The 22399-nt window shown below is 42.2% G+C and overlaps 1 protein-coding gene across 2 annotated transcripts in view; it reads right to left on the bottom strand.

The window, feature by feature from the left end:
* The window catches only part of SPON2 (spondin 2), a 253273-nt gene that overhangs the window by 215375 nt on the left and 15499 nt on the right, over positions 1-22399 (bottom strand). For both annotated transcript variants that reach the window (XM_069632167.1, XM_069632168.1), the window contains exon 3: positions 6407-6630. In XM_069632167.1, coding sequence (XP_069488268.1) covers positions 6407-6630 — 224 coding nt within the window. The remainder of the gene's footprint in view (positions 1-6406; positions 6631-22399) is intronic.

Here is a 22399-nt window from a genome sequence, read left to right as displayed (position 1 = left end):
AAGGAGGAATCAAGGGCAGCCGTTGCTCTCACATCGTCTGCTGTATTTGTTTATATGAATCCCTGAGGAAAGTGGTAGGATCGACATATAAACGTGGTGAGTTGATGTCTTGACCCTGCATGGTAAGATCAGATAAAGTCTTCATATTGTCTGTCTGCCCTTAGGGATCCGTGATTTTCTCCTTAGCTGTTTCTTTCATAAGGCGCACGTTTGCAACAAAAGTCTTTTCCCAGATTTATATCTTTGGAGGCTCTTTTGCCTTCCATCTGGAGACGATGAACTTGTGTGTAGAGAATAGTAAGAAATTAAACAATTTTGTTTCGGGCTCTGCATGATATCTTGAATCACATCTTGGCCAAATAACATGGAATTGGGTGAAAACGTTGAATTACGCCCCTGCATTGACGCGATCTTAGAGTACACAGTTTTCCAGAGCGATTGTATCTTTGGGCAGGTCCAAATCATGTGGCCTAATATACCTCTTGTATACAGTCTCACCAACAAGTAGGACTCTTTAGTAACTTCACTGTGTGTAATCTAGCAGGGGTGTGATAGAGGCGTTGGATCAGCTTAAATTGAATTTCCCTGTTTATTAGGCCATTAGAAACATCCTTTATCAGAGTCAAGTAAGTGTAAATATGTTCACTGCTTAGCTGGAAATGTATATCATTTGACCATAATGATTCCAATTCTCAGGTTTCTTAGTGCATTATTTGGGATGCATAGGCGCTTTGAATTAAGGTGCTATATAAATAACACATCATTATCATTATTATCATTATAGGGGGTAGACATTTCTTATCCTGCGTGTCATTTCAGTTTCGCTGGCTGAGGGCTCCCTTACATGTGTACTGTCCAAGGGCAGGGCATTTATGAGAGAACTAAGAGATCTATCCTTCGGTGGAACCCAAAATACTTCTGACTTCTGAGAGGAGTTTGGGTATGTACGCAGTGTAAAGAGCTGTTATTTGGACATTCTGTCATTCTCTCCTGTCTACATCTCACTTGTCTGTCAGGTTGTAACCTAAGTGTTGCTCCTTTGTTGAGCCAAAATTGGATGTGCTGCATGTTCATTTTGGTTAACTTTAATGTTGGATGCCAACCCCTGTTATACCTACACCAAATATGTTTTAGCCTACATTGTTTACAGCAGTGCATTTTGTGAACGTTATAATCTGATGATTTATGATAAATCTCAGGTAAAATAACAATTAAATAGTGTGTTGATATTTCCATTCAATATCAAAATGTGATTGCATGAATTGTACAGTGATGAGTTACCCAAGAATTGTTTCTTTTTAAGCTGTTATAGCTGCGTAGGAATGAAAATAACTCTTGTTTTGCAATTCTCATTTAAACACTATAGTGAACCAAACAAAGTGGGCACTAGTCTGCCAAAGCAGTAACTAAAGTTGATTTTCTCTCTGAGATGGTGGTACTGTAATTTATAGACAGGAGACCTTTTTTGCTGCATCATCTAAAAAGTACACGAATTAAAGTAAAGCTACCTGAGATCTAGGCATTCATCTTCTGTGACATAAGACATGGCGTGTCTCTAACTAATAATGTATTTATGCTACAGAATCGAAACAAGAGTGATTAGAAGAGCTAAAGAACTAGCTGATTAAGTAACCATAGCCAGCTATTAAACACGTACCTGGACAATAGAAGGAGTGTAGTATTACTGTACTTCAAAAGGCCCAGGGATACGCTTAGAAACTCTTCTCTTTATAACCTCTCTCTTGAATAAGGGGTACCTTGCCACGTTTATTTAAAATAGCCATGACACTGCCGAACAAAGGCTTTCTGCTCACTCAAGAATAATGCTGGCTTCATGCCTATATTCTCCCCCATTACGTCAAGGTTCTTGACCCTGTAGTCTTCAACAGGATTACCAACTTCTTTGAGGTTGGCATGCTCTGTGAGCCCCTCTAATGCTCTTTCTGTAGCAACTACTCCACGGAAATGGCCCAATAAATGTCTCTACCATTCTAAGCCATACCCACCATTTAAAACTCTCCTCTACGTTTATCCTTCTTGGATTCTAGTCATCCTTTGACATGATCGCTAACCCCTCCTTCCTCCACACTCGCTCTCTCTCCTCAGTCTCCATTACACTACACTTGCTTGGAAAGACTCTTTTCTCTCCATTGGATCATTTTCTGTCTCCACCTAATCCTAGTGGAAGTCCCCAATGTGGTTTCCCGAACTCACTACTCTTACCACTATTACCCATCACTTGTCAAACTGATCCACTTCAAGTTCTTATACCACCTGTTTGCTGATTACACCAAAATGCCTTTCCTACCTTCACCGCTGATCATCTCCAACTGTGTCTCAGCTATCAGACACTTGACAGCTTTATGCTGCCTGGTGTTTCGCCCTTCTAAGTAATCCACCACCATACACTCCTTTATCCACCTTTTCTTTACTGATATATCTCTTTTCACCATGGCCTTTAAGGTCTAAAAGCCCCATGACATCAGGAAAAGCAGACATCTTCTAAGCTACCTCGAAATCAAAACACCCATCGCAACCCTCATTCCCAGCTGCCTCAAACAGTGCCCAAGCCTATTCTTTGGCATGCCTCTCTAATAAGTGATTCAATCCAACAAACAAAATGTAAAGCTTTGCTACTCACACTCTATACACCCAATTCTATATACCCAATTCCTCCCCTAGTTCTGCTCATAGACTCCATGCTGGCTAGCTCTCCAGGCAATCCCTTTACAAATACATTCTCCCTACCTTTAAATCCTGCTATGTTTCAGCCCCTCCCTAATCTTGCTACTCTATCATCTGCTACTCTCCTACCCACACCCTTACCTCAGCTCTTGCCTCAATCTCTATGCTTCCCGCTATCTGTGCTGTGTCCCACTTACGCATTTTTGCTCTCAATGCCCTTGTCACTAAAAATCCCTTGCCGTGGATGAAAACAAGTGTACAACTATTCCAGATTCCAAATCTGCCCTGAAACTCCATCTCCTCTCCCTCGAAAGTAAAAGTCCCCTCAGCCACATCAAAATCCCTCCTCTAGGAGCTTCTCCTCTCATTTGCTGTTGCATTCTGTAAGTATATGTGTATAATGTAAAATACTTATATTGCCATTGTTGTCCTTGTCCATATCCCCATTTCATCCTACTTCAATAAATGGATTTCAATCTACTTGTGTTTCACTTCGCTCTTTTGTTAGGCACCCTGCATAGGAATTGCTCTGGCCTATGTTTTTTCACATGTGCAGCTCCTCTGTTAGAAGTGCTCGCCTTTCTATAACAAAATACATATAAAAAACAGAGCATAAGGATCCGTTAAAATGGTGATCAATGAGTTTAAAATCAAATGTAAAAATGTGCTAGCAATCTTGCGACTAACCATCAACTACTTAGTTGGAACTGTTGTGATGCAAACACAACGCCCCAACCGTGGAAAGTGGTTTAGGCTGCGTAACTTCTATTAGCAAGAAGAGCTGGCCATTTAGTGTCAGTATTTTGCCGTTTGGTTTGGCAGTTCTGCACACATGTTATTTGTAGTTAGCGTTGAGACACTTTACAGAGGCTTACACAATGAAAGAGGTGCGACAACGTAAAAACCTTGCTTATTATATTTAGAGGTTAGAGCCAGGGGGTAATTAGTAGCTTTGTATCTAGTAGTAGTCCCTGGCGTAACGGTGGCCCCTGCAGCCAATGCAGTGCAGGGGGTCCCATGCTGCCCATGCCCAGCAGGGGGAGCAGTGGTAGCGGAGGGGCCCCAGTGGCAGTGGGGAGGGCAGTGGCAATGGGGGGCCCTCAGCAGGGCTTGCAGGGGAGCGCCCACATTTTGTGTTACTCCCCTGGTAGTAGTGATTGATGTTGTAGTTTGGTTGAATTAAGGAGATGTGCTGTTTTATTTTAAATCCAGGAAAGATTTCGGTGTCAGTTGAAAAGGGAACTCAAGTGTCCAGAAGTGAGATAGGGTTCGGATCGTGTAGTAGTCACATAAGGGATGTGTGCCGCATGAGCAAGAGTTCTGTCATTTTGGATTAGGCCTCATTGGAAGTTGCAGCTCCTGGTAGTTAGAGAATTAGGTCGCCTTTTGAAGCATTTGCTCTGTCCATTTAATGAGAGTGTATGCATCTTTCCCCCCAGTGAGTGTACAGACAGCCAGGTTTATGGAGGAAGGGAGAAGCGCAGTGCCAGACCGAGCAGCTCACATGAGCTGAGAATAGAATGTTGGTTTCGGTGGATCAGATTGGTGCTACCGATGAGAAGGACTAATCACATGAGAACAGAGCCTGGTTTCTGGCATGGCCGAGGTGTCGAGCAGGCTTTGCGGAATGGCCAGTCCATTTCAACCGCAGGTGACTGAGCAAATAAAGCAAATAAATATGAGACATTCATCAGGATCCAACATACAGCGCGTTTTGCAAGCAGCAGTTGTACGGGACACTAAGTAGTTTAGGGCAGGGAGGCAATGACACAGCTCTTCCCCCATTTTGCATTTCCCCGGGATTGGCTCGGTTGGGGCCCTAAGGTCCAGGCAAGACCCTCAGCCTTGACCCTGGCTCGGCCCGACCCACAAACTCCCTGGCTGTCCCTGGTCTAGCTTGTATGAACCATCACTCATACACCTACTCTGCTTTATCCAAGCCAAACAAATAGAAGGGAGTAGTGAAATGAATGGCATCACTGTAAAGAGAAAGACCAGGACTCAGAGTAATATAGATTACTATTAAGTGATCAATACATTGGCTTATATGCTGAAAGACTAAAAGGATTTCAAGCCAAAATGTGATATTTTTACTATAACCTATCAACTTCAGAAATACATAATTTCGCTAAAGCAATTTGCACAGAAATGCTAGTGGATCTGCAAAAAAGTGAGAGTTTACTCATTGATTGAATTTGAAGTCCATCGCATCATAATATCAACGAAAAGAAAATGTTACGAATGCACTTCGAAAAGTAGGCTGAAACAGCCAGGGAAGTGTTGCATTGTAGGTAATGATAATACAACATAAAAATAGTTCTTGCACACTTTCCTTTGAGAAAATGTAACTTGTAACAGCCAGCATCAGAAACAAGTTACAACCAGGGTAAATAGGACTGAGAAATATGCTCCAGTTTTTTGTGTATAGCACAAGTCATTTGCGCGTTTGGGACCTGTAAGATGATGGGTTGGGTTTGGAAAGATCAAAGGGAGCAGCGAACGATTGATCTTGTGTGGATGCTTGCAAATCGTAGGGAAACTGTCTGTGTGCTGGTAGGCTTCTAGGAGTTTTTGACACATTGTGCTTTGGGACTTGGCTTGCTTGTAACTTACGATGAAGTATGTTATGGTAAAGTTCAGTATTATGGTCATGTGGGATGGTGTGCGGTTTAATGTTTGGTTGGGCCAACGTGTCTGTATTCACCAGAGCCCATTTATGCAATGTCAGGTCTGTGCTTGGTGGCGGTTCTTGTTGTCGTGTTTGGTGGAGGTTTAGTGATGTGGTCTGATAAGAGGTCATTATGTCAGTTTTGCTGGAAAGCTGAGATAGCTAATAGGATGCAGGTTTGGTTCCAAACATGAAACATGAATGCAAGCTACCAACAATGAATCCATGACTAAAGTCTGAGATGGTTAGTAGGTTGCAGGTTTAGTTCCGAACATTAAACATGAGTGTGGAGCAACCCACATTGCACACTCAACTAATTTTCATGGGAAGGTTATACTGTTTCTACCACCGAAGATCACCACTTAAGATGAAAGCAATACCGGCTCACCTACCACCACTAAGCAACTCGTTTGACAAAGGGTTGTTCGTTCCTAGCAGTCTAATGCACACAGCTTTCATACAGAACACAACGGGTGTCAGACGATCTTTGCCCTACCCCAAATGCAACACTTGCCCAAGTGCCACACCACATACTCCAAGTCTGAATGGTGCCTGAGAACCCACGAAACACTGGTAAAGGAACCTCTTGCACACTTTCACGTCTGACTTTAGCCTCTGCAATCCCTATCCACTAACCGCTCACATTTCTGCACAAAAACCTGACATATGCAAATCTTCGAAACCACACATACTTGACTTTTTAATATCCCTCTAACTAGACAGAAAACAGAACACTATCTTTGCAACCAACATACATACCACAGTCCCCTGCCAATGCACTTTGGGCATACAATGGGCCTTATTATAAGTATGCCGGTCTGGAAATAACGTGCCGGTAATTGCATTTACCGCCCCGTTTCCGGACCGGCATACAAGTTTGGTGGTGGGGTGGCCGGATTTACCAGCAGCTCCAAGCTGCCGGTCATTCCATCACCCCACCACCAAATAATGCAGGTTTTTACAAGTACCAGTATTACTGGTGCCAGTAATTCCCCCCATGGAGTCCTATGGAGTATATAAGCAATGTATATAAGTATCTCTGAACGGACTTACTAGTGAGTGTCGCGGATGAACTTCCAGCTCAGCCGAGGCTTGCCCGGTGCCACTGGAGATGGCATCCATGGAGAAGATCCCATGCACGCTCTGGAGTTTCTCCCCGGCGGCTTCAACTTCCTTCATCAAGGACCAGGGGTCCCCCTTTTCGGCGAAGTCCCGCACCCCGTTGGTGGCATACTCATCCTTCTGCCACATGTGGTAGTCAGAGCTGTGGGTAACTCCTAGGTGATATATAAGAAGTAGCGTCACTAGAAATCAGTATTGGGGGGCAAATACAACATTGTGCGGCGGGGTGGTGGCATATCAAATAAGGGTCCTCATGCCAATCTGGTTTAAGTATACCTATATTTTTACCAATTTCTCTGAAGAAAAGTGACATTAAGCATGTTCAGAGTAGGTTTCATGCAATAAAAGTGTTGCATCAAGTTAATATGATCCTAAAAAGTTAACTCATATTCAACAGTTGCAAAAATGCCCTTCCACTCAGCAAGATACTGCATTCGTTTAACTCAAGCAGACATCACTCCCAGCACAGCTTCAAATAATGTGTTGTTAGAGGTGGTATTTAGCAGAAGAGACATGTTTCCAGCTCAACTTTAAATAGTAGCCAGTTAAAAAGAGCCAGTTTAACACAAGTGATATCCATCATACCTCAGTTTAAAATAATAGTCAAGGACAGTCTGTTTAACAGATGAAATATCACATAAAGGCACCAATTACAGTGGGAATGGAGGCAACTGCTGCCTTGGTTCTTTAGTATTGGCTGCAAGAATCTCACTTTGCCTCGATAGAATTGTTCACTGTTTCCAGCTGTACATGCCTGCAGAAGCTGATGATTTCTTTACTTGGAGGGGCGTAAATATTTCGAGGGAGCCCGAACCAATCAAGAGGTGTTGGGAGGCCCCCCAACCCCTGAGGAATTTTTTTTAAATAATGTCTTAAAATTGTGCATTTTACAGCACATGTTTTGGGAAAAATTGGCTAAAATGGAAAACAGTTTACAATTGGTTTTGTACGGTAACTCATGAAAAAAACTATATATGCAAGTCACCAACAGTGCAGAGGAGCATTTGGCCAAAATATGCTCAGGTTGCCATTGCCCACAATATATGCCAGTATAAAAACATGTTCACGCTGGCTGCGCCCATACATTTCCATGCTTCAAATTAAAACCGTAAAACCCCTGAAATTCGCCAGTTATGGTAAACTAAGCCCCCAACCCTGCCACCACCCCTGTGCACTGCTACCACTAACACCCAGACCATGAAAGATGTCATCTCAAATGCCAATGCTGACATCAATGACGACATCACTTGTTTAGCCCCTTTCTTTTCCTTCCCTGCCATAAATATATATGTACAATCAGTGAAAAAATTTCACTAAAGGAATGTTATGCTTCACAGTGCAACCAAACACCACTGCACATTCCCCCGTTATAGTAAGCTAAGCAACCATAACTCACACCATCTACGTGCATTGCTAAGACTAACACCCAGGACATCAAAGATGACAACACAAATATCATTGATGACATCACTGATGACATCACATGTTTGCCTCACATATTTTGGTGCATTGAAAAATGTAGGCTAGGTGGTTTCATTCACTGACCAGCGTAATATGAAAATTGAAAAGGTGCTGTATAGCAAAACATTACCCTTGTCGTGTGTTCTTAAAGTACTTTCCTTAGGGTCTGGTGTCAGCTCATGATGCACATGCATGGGGCAATAGCAGGCGTCAAACACACAATTAATTTGTATACAGGAAGATAAACTGTTGCATGCTGCTAGTTCCTTCACCCTACTTCAGTTTCCCTGTATGTGCCGCTCAGTTATATGCATTGGGTCGTCATATGTATTGTTTGCTGTAGCACAAGTGTGTATTAAGTCTAGATTTGTGAGCTAATTATTACATGTGTAACATTACACAATCACCCCTGACATCTTGCTACCAACATAATAGAAAGAACCCCTTGTAGGTAGGGACTTTTTAGGAATATTATTTTCACATGTGATGTCATCAATGATATTTGTGATGTCATCTTTGATGTCCTGGGTGTTAGTTTTAGCAATGCACGTGAATGGTGCGAGTTATGGTTACTTAGCTTACTATAATGGGGGAATGTGCAGTGGTGTTTGGTTGCACTGTGAAGTATAACATTCCTTTAGTGACATTTTTTCACTGATTGTACATGTATATGTATGGCAGGGAAGGAAAAGAAAGGGGCTAAACAAGTGATGTCGTCATTGATGTCAGCATTGACATTTGAGATGACATCTTTCATGGTCTGGGTGTTAGTGGTAGCAGTGCACAGGGGTGGTGGCAGGGTTGGGGGCTTAGTTTACCACAACTGGCGAATTTCAGGGGGTTTTCGGTTTTAATTTGAAGCATAAAGGGGAGTTGGAAAGTTTTTTTTTAGTGAAGTGTACAGGTTTTTGTTAGGGCAACTTCACCAGAACGTCCCCTCAAAAAAGATTTTTTTGTAGGGATGTGGATAGGTTTTTGGAAGGTAAGCATGAAATTGTGGAAATGAAGTTGGTGAGCAGAATATACACTGAAATCATGTGATTTTGAGAGATATGTAGTATAATCCACGTACTTGACATACATTTAACATGGAACATACAGAACCCCCTTCCTATTGATATTGGAAAGGTACGGACTGAGCTCCTGTTTGCGGACGGGGTTGGACAGGATCAACATTACCGAAAGCGGCGGGGGGTAGTAGAAAATGTCCTATTGTCTTACACAAAAAGTGTGCAACGTAGAAGAAGGACATAAAAATATTATAAATAGTAATAAGTAAATATGGAAACCTTAAACTAGGAAAAGAAAACAACAAATTTAATAAGCATGTCGAATGAAGTGGATGGTACCATAAAAAAAAAGTATGCCTCCAGCGTAATCACTTCACAGAAACCCGGCAGCCTGGAACGACAGTGGACGGATGCAGTAGGACGAAGGGAGATTACAGCAAAAGAGTGAGTGCAGATCATTTTTTTTATATGCGTGAGGGTTTTTTTTGGTATGTGGTGCATAAATAATAATTTCTTTCTGTTGTTTTGACTCAGAAATGGCTAGTACTTTAGAGTGGCTGGAGAAGTATTTCCCACATGGGGAAATGTCTGAAGACAGCGACAATAATGGTACACATTGCTCTGCATATGCAAAATAGTGACCAGTATTTTAGAGGCCTTGAACTTATGTATTTTTGTTTTGAACAGACCAGGAAAAAAAAGACAAAAGGGTAACAAACGAGACAGAAGAAGACAGGATAAAGAGGATAGGAGAAAATGGACATATTGAATGCCAATTTTCAAAGTTTACGGGAGTTTGTGGAGGACTGTGAGAGAGGAAAAGTTCGTTATCATTGCCCCACCTGCACCTGCCCTGCTTCTCCATTCCCTAGTGAACCATCCCCAAACCTTGAACAGGAAAATAGACGTTTTGACGAAATATACATCCCTTCTTCCCCTCACAAATCTTCTCCTAATAACCAGCCCGTGCTGAATCCTAATTCCCCCATATTTGTTTCAGTGTCCGCTTCCCCTGCTACTTCTTTCGATTGAAGTGTGTGTGTGTGTGTGTGTGTGTGTGTTTGAAATGTTTTTGTACAGTAGTTGTAGAGAAAAAGTTTGTGTGTAGATGAAAGACGTAAAATATTCACGAACAGCGCGCCTGTTTGACCTATCTGCAAGGAATGGAATGTGGGTGCTGTGTAATGTCAAGTAAAATGGATGTGATGTGTGACTGCACCATCTGTTGAAATTGTTCGTACATAAACAGATGGGGTGTCCAAAGGATATACTACCTCGGCGTACCGCTTGGAAACGAGATAACACATGTTCGTAGAACACACCAGATGTCCGGAATGGGGGTACATGAGGAAAATGGGGGTGTGTGAAGGACAGTATACCGGTCCCTATCGGGCGCAGCCAAAATGGTGCCGTCCGTAGAACAGGCACGGTTGCCGGCAAGTTCGTAGGCAAACAAAATGGAGTTGTCGTAAGGACACGAACTGTCCATACAGTGAACATAGCATGCGTGCACATGCGCAGTAGAAACGTAAGTATTGCGAACATTGCACCTGTTCCTAACTGTCCGTCTCACTTGTGTCGCACTTTGAAGTAGTTTGAGAACCCGAACACTGTCCGTAGGACACTTGTGCACTTGCGCACGTTTGATTCTTTGCATTTGCTGTCCAGGAGACTTTCATTACTGGGACGTCATCATGTGGGGACTAATTTCCGCAGTTGGTGTGCTTCCGCAACAAGGCAAAGTATTGTAGAGTGTAAAAATGTAATTTCACACATCCCAAACAATAGGCCACCTCAGGACTTGCTGTGTAAAATTTGTGTACGGATTTGTAGGGATGAAGACGGTCACGAGGCACACCCCTCCACCCCTACAAAAGGCCACACCCCCGAGCGCATCTTCATTGTCCTTCTAGATATAACATATTGAAGTGTGTTGCCTTTACTGCTGTAGTGACCAATAGGAATCTAATCGCTATGGCTTCCATGGCTGCTGTAGGGTCATTAGCCTCTGCACCACCCCCAAACCCACCACCACCTCACCAATGGCCTGCAGAGAAATATATGGGTGAGGATGTAGAGATCGAGGAAGAAGAGGAGGAAGAGAATGAAGTGGAGGAACTCCGCACTAGGGGCACTCGCGGGGAGTCGTGGGTGTGGCGGTTGTTTTCCGTTTATGGGAATGTACCAAAAGCACGTGCAAAACTGGTGAAGTGTAACCAGTGCGAGGTGGTGTTGAGTCGCGGGAGATTTGGAGCGTACAGTTTTGGTACGACAACCATGAAGCGAAACCTCACTTTGTTCCACACTGCAGACATTCGCAAGGTGGTGCCATGTGAAGAGCGTAGTCATTTGAGTTCCTCCACAGCATCCTCGGTATCCAATCCTCCCACCACAAGAGACACTCCTGTGGGGGGCGCCTTCCTCCAGTTGCCTCACAAGCCAGTCGCAATGCTGTTGACTCTTTCCTTTCAAAGGTGACAGTAGTGTGCACGTATTGTGATGCAGTACTCTGCAGGGGGGAGAGTTTTCGAAGTGCTTTTGAGGCTGCTGTCACCGAGCACCAGAAGATCTGCTCCTTACCTAAATAAGGCTCACCCTAAATCTTTCTCTGTTCAGTTGCCCTTTTTTATCCCCGTGGCTGGAGTCCCTTCCTTAACCTCCTTTCGCCTCTTCTCCTAGTGTGTCGTGTGCTGTTAAGCAATTAACGTCAAAACAACAAAAATTACAGAAAAGGCTCTTTTCAGAGCCGCCTTTCTCAGTATAACAATAGAACTATGAAGTAACGGCCGTAGACCCCTGCGGAGTTCTGAAAAAGTTTGCGGACAGTCATAGAGGAAAAAAGGGAGGGTGCATGCGGAGCAAACGCAATAAAATGTACCTTTAGAGTAAGAGGCGGCTCTGAAAAGAGCCTTTCAGTGGTGTGTTGTATGGGTCAAAAACAGTGGATTGGGGAAAACGGATTGTCAGATAGGTTAGTGTGATTGCAAAAGAGGCCGCAATGCATTCTGTACATTGCAAAGAAAAATCTGATTGCCAGCATATGTGAGGTGGACTCCATCTCTGCGGAAAATGAAAGTGCTGCAAAACAAAATGTTTCCATTGTTGAAAGAGGGCATGCCAACATCTCTTAAAAATGCACACACAGCCCTATTCACATTGCGTCTTGCTTTCTCCATTTGTGGACCAAACGCAGAAGAACGCAGCCATATTTGTCTTTGGGAAATACGAGAAAAAAGTATGTGACAATTTGGAAACATGTCCATGAGCTTGGCGAGTCCTTTCTTCATTGCAAATTGCAAAGAAATTCCAGTTACATGGCCTAAACTGTTTCCTCCACAATGAATGATCATTATATCTGGAGGACGCTCTGTCAGTAAAGTAACAGAAAGAGGTACCAAGTCCAGCCATCTCATGCCACGCACGCCATGCCAGTGCACTTCCGTATGTGGAAATCCGAGATTTGTAGTTAAACTGCAGCTTTCTGCATGCACCTTCAACCAATGTATCCATGTCTCTCAAAATCCATATAATCTGTATTCGAGCATGGAAGCCATGGCTGTGTGGTCTCCTGTGAGGGAGAAGACGGTCTTATTTAAGTACGTCAGTCAGAACACACCTACTGAACTTTATGGACAAAACCCTAGCGCCGCTCATTCTCATTAACATGCGGCTCCACCCTTGAATCCCCGGTGGTGATATGTGCTGGCTGCTAACTACTGCCATGTTCGCAGACATGTACAGGATCACAGCGTGACGACGGTACATTAAAGTACTAATTCCCTTTTTCCCCTTTAAGGTAGGCTTTTTATTTTTGGTCAGATACCGTACATATATCTGGTATTTTTTTATTTTTTTTGTATTTTTTGTCCTTGCTTTACTCTTGCAAACATTACAGAACCTTCTCTAAAGCAAGCCTTACGTTCCAAAAGAACATCGCATTTACCAAAGAAGATAGCGCAACACCATCTCCTTCAAAGTAATGCGCATTGCTTGGAACAATGTTTTCGTGGCTGCAAAAAAACTTACCAACTCGCAGCATGAATGCACGCATGCCGCGATTAATGATACACGTCCCGATGCCTTGATTTGGACAGAAAACAGAAGTGTTGTTCCATTGTACTCTCGGGAGTAAAGCAGAAAAAATTACTTTCGTTGTTGGGAAGATGGTCATGAGTGCTTCAACAAACTGTGCCAAATCTGCCAACAAAGTACGTGAAGTCAGGTTTCCCAAATGGCAAGCGCCGTAGTGCAATATTACCACATGAGGAGTGGTCATTCTACGCATGTCTCTACAAACTTGCAGAATTGCCGCAGCATTGGCATCAGTGTCAGCGCTCCACACGACCTCCACTCCTCGCACATCGAAATGGTGTGCCACATGCCTACTTTCGGCATAGTGTTGTAAGCCTTGCACAAAAATGTCTCCAAGCATCAAAACACTGACCCTCTCCACCTCTGCCATCTTCAGTGTGCGCACCGTCTTTCCACACAAAAGAGTAATGTGAACATCTGATTGGCTGATGCCTACAGTCGCCTTTCCATGCAGGATTTGCTGTAAAAACCCGTATGTGACACGCCACACCAGCGGCCAAGGCTTGCCTGCGTGCGGCACGTAACTCTTACCCAGTCCTTCCACCCTTCCTACAGCGTTACCAAAGCGAGTCCCTCCTTGGACACAACTAAGCAGTCACACAATCATCCACCAATCACATAGAATATCGCTAATTTTAACTCTGTCATCAACATTGCGCACTTCAAAATTACTGTTGATGATTCTGAATGCAAGTCGCATACCATTGCAAAGTACCTACTTCACAAGCTACTGTACAAGGAATGCGAATTTCTAGGTCCAGCTCCATACATGTCCACATGCATCAGTATAGAGTACAGGTATGTATATTTTAATCAGAGAACATGTGGAAGTCTTATGATTTAAATTAGACAAAATAATACAGCTAAATATCCATACGGAACACATAACAACGCTCCCCCTCTAAAGTGCAAGATTGCCGATTTGTCATTCACAAATCGCACGACTGCTTACTGTCTTCCGCATAACCTGCACATACGTTGCAAGCATGCCTATTTAGGGCAGACCTCAATTTTGTATGTAAAAATGTCGAAGTTCTGTACTCTGTACGGCCTACAGTAATGCTACTTGCAATTGCAATATGATTGTATGAGAATAGTAAGCGCTCCCGATTGTAGTGCTGACATTTTCTTCTGAGGGTCTCCCCATTTTTCGACATTGTGCTTTTCATTAAAAAGTACAAAATGTTTCCCCATCTAGTACTTTGCCCTATCGCTTACATACCTCTCTCCTATGCATAGTACACTTTGTAAAGAACAAGGCATTTCCATACCCTTAAAAGTTTGAGTTATTTTGAAGGACTTACAAGTACGATATTCCAAGTACTATGCCAAGACTTCACAGAGTGAAGTTAAATGTGCACATGCACTGGGTTGAAATATGAAAGTTCAATCCTCTGACAAAATAAGCACAAGTAATGTCTGCATTATCATCACTGCTGCAAACACACAAAGTAATTGATTTTGTTTTTTTAATTCGCAGTGAAGACTACTCTCCTGAGAATCAACAGCATCTACACTGCAGACGACATATCCGAAGAAACCTGGTCATCTTGTACAAAAAAGTAAGTACAGTACAACCTTTATATTGTAACTACTCGTTAGAGAGGCTGCATGGGTTATTTGTTTATTTTGGGCACCAAAGCAAGCATTGATTTGTAAACCATTCTACCTACAAATATCCATTTATTCAACAAAGAATAGCAGGCAGAATGGCTGACAAATCCCTGTGTGTTTGGTACTGAAATAACATAGGTAATCCTTAGAAGGTTAGATTGTGAAAAGAAGTTGCTGTAGCAAGTTTTTGGCATTTCGGTTATTAATAATGGGTCTCGTCACAAGTAGGCCACTTTGTACTCTCATCTGAAGCACATTGTAGTAGTATGCAAACAGTAAAGTAGCCTTACCAAATGATTGGTAGAGTTCACTGTACGTTGACACACCATGACTAAGAGCTTTCCCATCAGACTTATGCACACATGCAATCTGCACACATACATTGGACAACAGAGCAAAGTATACTTTTTTTTCTCAACAGACACCAAAGAATGCCTACCAAAAAGCAGCTCCGTAGAAAGGAACGCAGAATTAGAGCAAAGAAAAATAAAGGTGCCCAATGTAAGCATCCACCTGTTGTAGAGTGTGTAGAGAATCTTGGTACAAACCAGCTAATGCAGTTGGGTAACATAATAAAGGAAGTCTCAACTACGAAACTGTACCTCCTCCATCAAAAAGTGTCACAAAACACAAACATGTTGTCACAAAACAGCTACCAGTACAGCTAACAATGTTCCTAATAATCCTGATAGTGTAAGAAGAACCCATTGTAAAAAAAGTATTTTAGCAAAAATGTTTCGTCACAGAGTCTTTTAGAAACTACTAAAAAGAGGACCAAAATCATCCTCACCCCTTAACCTGGACAGTGCAATCCTTCTCAAAAGGAAGTTGTTCATATTAGTGTTAAATAGGATGAAAGCACTAACAAAACTAAGTGCCAAATTACAAAAGAAACTCAGCAATAAACGGAATGTGAACAAAAATATTTCTTGCATGTTTGTGGTGGTGAATGGAGTCACACAACAACCACAGAGCCATATTTTAATGTAGAGGCATACAAACAAAATCAAACAAACACAATTGCCATCCATAGCAGTGGACGAGGGTATGAGAAAATCAATACTACCATCATGGAACAAGAAACACTGCTTACAAAACTATCTCCTGAAAACTCAGAATTACCTCTCAATTCAGAAGAACCACACCGTCCAGTATACAAATGGCCGTGCACATCAATGTGTGCCATTCCACACAAAGCTTTCAAATCTTTACATCAGTTCCTCAATCAATATGTAAAAGGTAAAGACAAAAGTAAAATGAAAGTGCTGCAAAATATGGTTATTTGTGCAGTGCGGAAAGACACAGGACTAAAAGGATATTCATTAGCCTGCATTTCTGGGCCTATTTGCAAAGGTACCTTCCATGATATCAAAGGAACATCAGTACATCATTCCAATGTAAGGAATTTAGTGTATAAAATATACTATGCAAAAAGTCCAGCTTCAGAATTAGGCAATTTAAATACCACTCTTCTACATGGTACACCCAAATACTTACAAGAAGAAATGGACCGTATTCAGAAAAAGTATTTTGGAAGTGAGAGCCACGTAGAAAATGCAACAGTTTTAGAACATAGTAGCGACAATTCTGCACATAGCAACCTTCTACTACACACATACAGAAAAGAAATAGTAACATTTAAAAGGTCATCGGCTGAAGTACCAAATCATGTGTGTGTGTGTTGCCGCAGAACGTTTTACAAAAGGAACACAAAAATGTGGACATAGCATACAAAATAGAAAACAATGAAGACTCTAAATGGTTTGAATTAGCTTTGTACCTTTTAGCTGAAAACAAATATGAAATAACTGAACGCCTAATATGTTGCAGTTACTGTACTGAAAAATTAGACAACAACCACACTCCTTCACATGCTTTTACAAATGAATTGGAATTGTTTCCATTACCAAAAATCCTGCAACAGCTCAATTTGTATGAGAGCATAATAATTCAAACAGTTCATCCATTTCAAGCGATTATACGCCTTCATCCAAAAACAGCAAAATTACCTTCCTGTGAATTGGTGAAAGGCATTTGTGGCAAAGTAGTTTACTTGCCATTATATCTAACGGAAAATGTACACACTCTAGGAGTGGAACGTTCAATAGAGCATTCTTTAATAGTCTTGGTAAATGGAGTACCAACAAAGGACAAAAAAATGTGCCAACAATTAGTGGCCTTACACAAAGTTAGACAAGCATTGCAATATCTAAAAGACAATAATGAGTACTACAAGGAAATAGATATTGATGAAAGCTTAAGTCAAACAACTGAAATAATTCAAGAGCCATCAGCAACTGGACAATTCGATCTTCTAGATCCAGCTACAGTATCCACTCTTTTGGACCATTACACAATTCATCCATTGCATTCCAATGAACACATAAATGATGCACTAGAAACTTACCAAATGCGACAAACCAAAGGGTCACCAATGAGTATTTGGGAAAAAAGTATAGAAGCACGTGCTTTTCCACTGCTATTTCCTACTGGCAAAGGTGGGAAATACGATGATAGACCCACTCAGATTGGGGCATCAGAATACCGCTCATTACGAATGTATTCGCGAGATCCCAGATTTAGACAAAATGTGGAATACATATTCCACCTACTCTATGAAAGTGAATTAGCAACACTATGTTATGGAGTTGCACACATTCTTAAATCTGGAACGCACTTTCAAAATATGTCAGCTACGCAGTTAATACAAAAAGTACAAGAAAAAGATGAGGTTTTACAATCAAGTATAGCAAATTTGTTTGCAAACATGCGTGGTACAAAGGAATACTGGTTCAGAAGGCACAGAGACGTGCGTTGCATGATCAGAAACCTTGGACCACCAACTTGGTTTGTTACGCTAAGTTGTGCAGAATATGCATGGGAAGATTTACATGAGTTCCTATGCATAGCAAACAGCAACAAAAACAACATAGATATATTAACACCTGGAGAACTTTGCTCTCTAGATCCAGTTAATGTCTCAAGATATTTCCATCATCGTTTCATTGCAATGCTACACTTTATTTGCAATAAAACGGTTCCTCCCCTTGGAGAAGTGCAACACTTCTTTTGGAGAAAAGAATATAAAGCGAGAGGAGCACCACATATTCACATGCTGTTATGGATCAAAGGTGCACCGAAATTTGGGCACGACAGTGATAGCACTGTTTTGCAGTTTATCCAAAAATATGTCACATGTGAAATCCCTTCACAACAAATACATAGTGAGCTGCATGGGCATATTTTACAATTTCAAAGACTCAAATGTGGCAAATATTGTCGCTGTAAATTCAAAAACAAAGATAAATACTACACCAAATGCCGCTTTGGTTTCCCTAGACCAGTTACAGAAACAGGTGAAGTAAACAACTTCATGTCTTCAGTTTGACATAGTGTTAAAGGTAAATCACCTAAAAACACGTATTACATAAAAAGAAGGGAAGAATCAAAATATATCAATGATTACAATGCAATCATTGCCCTATTATGGAATGCAAACATAGATGTGCAGTACATTGCAGACAATTCAACTGCTGTTGCAAGATATGTTACAGCCTACTTAACAAAAGCAGAAAAAACAGAGCTGCAAGACCTCTGGGATGACCTAGCATCAGACAAAACAGTATCACAGAAATTGTACAGCCTAGGCATAAAAATGTTCTCTCAAAGAGAATGTGGGGCCTATGAAGCAGCAGATCGTTTAACCGGCACTGCTTTGTATGGAAAATCAGACAACATAGTATGGCTCAGTCTTGGTCCTGAAAAATCTAGAAAAAGAGTGCTAAAATCATATGAGGGCATAGAAACAATTGCCAGAAATGATCCCAACAGCCAAGACATTCTAAAATACAATTTACTGGACACATACTATCCGAACAGGAGTACCACTCTGGAAAGCATTTGTCTATACCACATAGCTCAAAACGTTGCATACAAAAATAATGTAAAACCAGATGAAAGCAAACATAGATATAGAGTGACCAATTGTGAAGGGAGCTTAGTGAAACTTAACAAACAAAGCTTAATTAATCATGTGAAATTGCCATTAAAAACTCCTCAACAGAAGGAACTATATTACATGTCTCTGTTACAACTTTTCAAACCATGGAGAAAAGAGGAAGACATACTAGATAATTATGAGTGATATGAAGATGCTTTCAAAGCAAATGAAAGCACTATAACCGATGTGAACTTTACGCAGTACAAAACAATGTTACACAGTGAGCAGCAACAGGAAGAAGCAATTCAGGCCCAACTAGATAAAGATTCTTCCGACAGTAGTCAACCTTCTGTAACAGGAAGCCAAGAACCATTAGGACAACCACTAATAGCAAATGCGGCTGAAGTAGCTATGGCAGAAGTAGAAAACACCATGTATCAGTATCAAGAAGTTACAGAAGACTTAGCTGTACAACAAGCAAAACTTAACAACGATCGGTGCACCATTTTTGAAGACGTAACAAAACAAATTGTACATGGTGTACAACACGAAAATAAAGAATGTACCTGCCAAAATTACAAACCTATACTGCTGTACGTCAGTGGTGAAGCTGGATCAGGGAAAACATTCTTAATCAAAATTATCAGCAAGTTTCTTCAACAATTGACAAACAACAAACTGTCAGCTTTTGTAACAGCCCCCACAGGTTTAGCTGCCTACAACATAGGCGGTGTGACTTTACACCGATTACTACTGCTTCCAGTAGAGCATCAAAATAAATTAGACTACTACAAACTTTCTGCAGAAGCTGCAATGGAATTACGTAGAGTATTGAAACAAAGGAAAATACTACTAATAAATGAAGTGAGCATGGTCTCCAACCTAATGTTGGCTTTGATTCATCTCAGATTGCAAGAAGTACTTAAAAGTAATAACGAAAAACTCTTTGCAGGGAAACACATTATCGTTTTTGGAGATCTTCTACAATTGACACCAGTGAAAGGTGAACCGATTTTTAAAACCTTATGCCTCAAACTCTGCCGGAAAACTGTTGGTAGCATAGGTAATGTTAACCTTTGGCAAAATTTCCAATACAGAGAATTAACTGAGAACATGTGGCAATCTGCAGATCTCACTTATGCCAACATCTTAAAAAGTATTGGAGTTGGTGTATTATCGCAAGAAGCACAAGCTGTATTTAAAAACCGGCATATACATGCACTTTATGGCGATAATGCATGTGCAACTGATGTTATGGAACAAATAGCGCACAAAAATGTAAATTGTATGGCCTTAATGCCAACTCTTGCAAGCTGTTTCAAATTCAATGAAACAATGTTAAAGAAAGAAATGCAAGCAATAATAGAAATTAGCGCCACAGACAAACTAGACGTACATGGTATGACAGCACCCATGTGTGAGCAAGCCACAACAAGACTAAATAGTTTAGAAAATTCAATCTCCAACACAGCTGGGTTGGAAAAAAATATTGAAATTATCATTAAATTGTAGAGTAATGCTGAAACGTAACCTTGACGTAGAGCAAGGGCTAGTTAATGGAGCACTGGGCACAGTTGTTGGCTTTCAATCATACCCACGTGATAGCAACATTCAGTTTGTAAATATTCACTTTGATAAAGTTTCAGAAGTGAAAAGGATAGGGCGCTCAGTTGCTCGATTCCTTCTTTTCAAAGACATGTATGTATGTAGAGAGCAATTTTCTCTAACTCTTGTATATGCAGTTACCGTTCATAAATCCCAAGGTCTTACCCTAGAGAAAGAATTGATAGATATAGGAAAGACAGTGGGCCTCATTCCGAGTATGGCTGTAAGGGATATGGTCACTGTTAACGAGACCGGTGCCGGTAATCCCTTACTGCCACATTCCGAGTTCCCTTTGCGCCCTCGTCCTTAACGCCTGCTTTTAGCAGGCGTTAGGAACGAGGGCGCAAAGGGGCTTTTAAGCCAATAACGGTGACCGTAAAGTACGGTCACCGTTATTTGCAATTTCCCCATTCCCATTGAGCCCTATGGGGGCTCATTTGGGAATGGGGAAGAGCCCTGGGGAATGGGAAATTACCACCCTGGTCAACTCGGAATAGGGCGGTAATTTCCCATTCCACCAGGGCGGTGCCGGTACGGGTCCGGTGCCGACCAAGGCGCTAATAGCGCCATTGGTTAGCGCCAGACTCGGAATGAGGCCCAGTGTTTAAGGAAGGCATGAGCTACGTAGCATTATGTCATGATCTCTGCTTCCAAAAGGTCAGGGTTTTCCCAACTCCCTTGGAAGCAGATCCATAACCCAGGTTCCGAGTGCCAACCAGTCCCAATTGGGACCTTTTGGACCCAGTCCTGGCGCCAGTGGCACCAGGCTCATAAATATGCCCAGTCCCAGCGCTGGAAGCGCCGGGCTCATAATGCTTGGGTGGACTTACCTGCAGCAGACCATGCTGCTTACTTGCCTGCCAGTTGAGCCTCTGATCCTCTTCTGTTTGGAACTACTTTTCCTGTTGGGTGGGGCAGGAGCCACTACCTAGATTCAGAACACTGGAACTCTTCTGGAAAGCAGGAACTCTTTTCTTACCTAGGCGTGGCTGTGGAAGGAGACACCTAAGCACTACAGGAGGCTATTTAAACCACACCCGATGGATGAATCTTGCTTTGCGTTATTCTGCATCCTCTGCAGCAGAACGCTCATCGTGTCTTCTGCATCTGATCCTGGGCCTAAGGAAAAAGGCTTACCATCCTGAATCCAGTCTTCAGCAACACCTATAAAGACAAGAAAGAACAGGTTAGCATTACGGTCTTCAGTGACAGCTCTTCACTTACCTGGCCCATCGGCTGTCACCAACGCCTCGCGCTGCATTCCGGCATCTGAAAGACAAAGGCTTACCTACTCTTCGTGCGCTCCGGAGGTCTTCACACTGCATTCCGGCATCTGAAAGACAAATGCTTACCAACTCTTCGCACGCTCCGGAGGCCTTCGGCGCTGCATCCCACATCTGAAAGACAAAACAAGGTGCGTTTAAAGACATTGGGGAACTTTAATACTCACGTGCCATTACTCCTTTCCACATCTAACCCAGTGGGTATTCCGGCACCCTGCAGCCGCTCCGAACTTGTACCTGCAAAATAAAAAGACAGTTAGAGCGCATCGTGAAGCAGGCAACTAGCGCTTACTTACGTGCTTCCAGGCGCTTCTATTCATCACACGGGCTCCATCTTCAACTCACTTCAGCCCGTCATCCGCCATCGCCGGAACCCTGCAAAACAAGAAACATCATTACTAAAGACTTTAAAGACATTAGAATTACTCGAAACTTACCGTTCGTGCAGTAAACGACGGACAGCAGTCTTCTGAAGTCAAGAGGCCTGCTCCCCTTATCCAGTGAAAAAACTGGTTACAGCATCCTGCCCCGAGGCAGATGGAGAGCACGGCGTTCACTTACCTAAGGTGAGAGCGTTAACCTTTGGGGTTCTACAGGAGAAGAGAAAGGGAAGAAGAGAGAGACATTCAATAACCCAGTTCCTTAATCCCATATTTTCTATCTGCAGACATCTTACCCTTCGAGTCAAACATACAGTGCACAGAGGTCCAGCCCAAAGAGCCAGCCGTGTGTTACACATCACCTTTGAAGATACGGTATACGCCCAGTCAAGACCGGCGCCTCTACGGGAATCAGGTGAGCGTTACACATTATCACGCGTGCATACACTTGATGGTCTATTGCTAATAAACTTTGATTCAAGTAAAGTCAAAGCTGATATTCCTTGCATTCTAGAATGCAATAGATTGCGTTCACTGTA

This window comes from Ambystoma mexicanum, chromosome 6q (assembly GCF_040938575.1).
Source record: "Ambystoma mexicanum isolate Mex_15411 chromosome 6q, UKY_AmexF1_1, whole genome shotgun sequence".
Lineage (NCBI taxonomy): Eukaryota > Metazoa > Chordata > Amphibia > Caudata > Ambystomatidae > Ambystoma > Ambystoma mexicanum.
The sequence above is the reverse complement of the archived record's forward strand: the minus strand, read 5'-3'. Positions and strand labels throughout refer to the sequence as shown.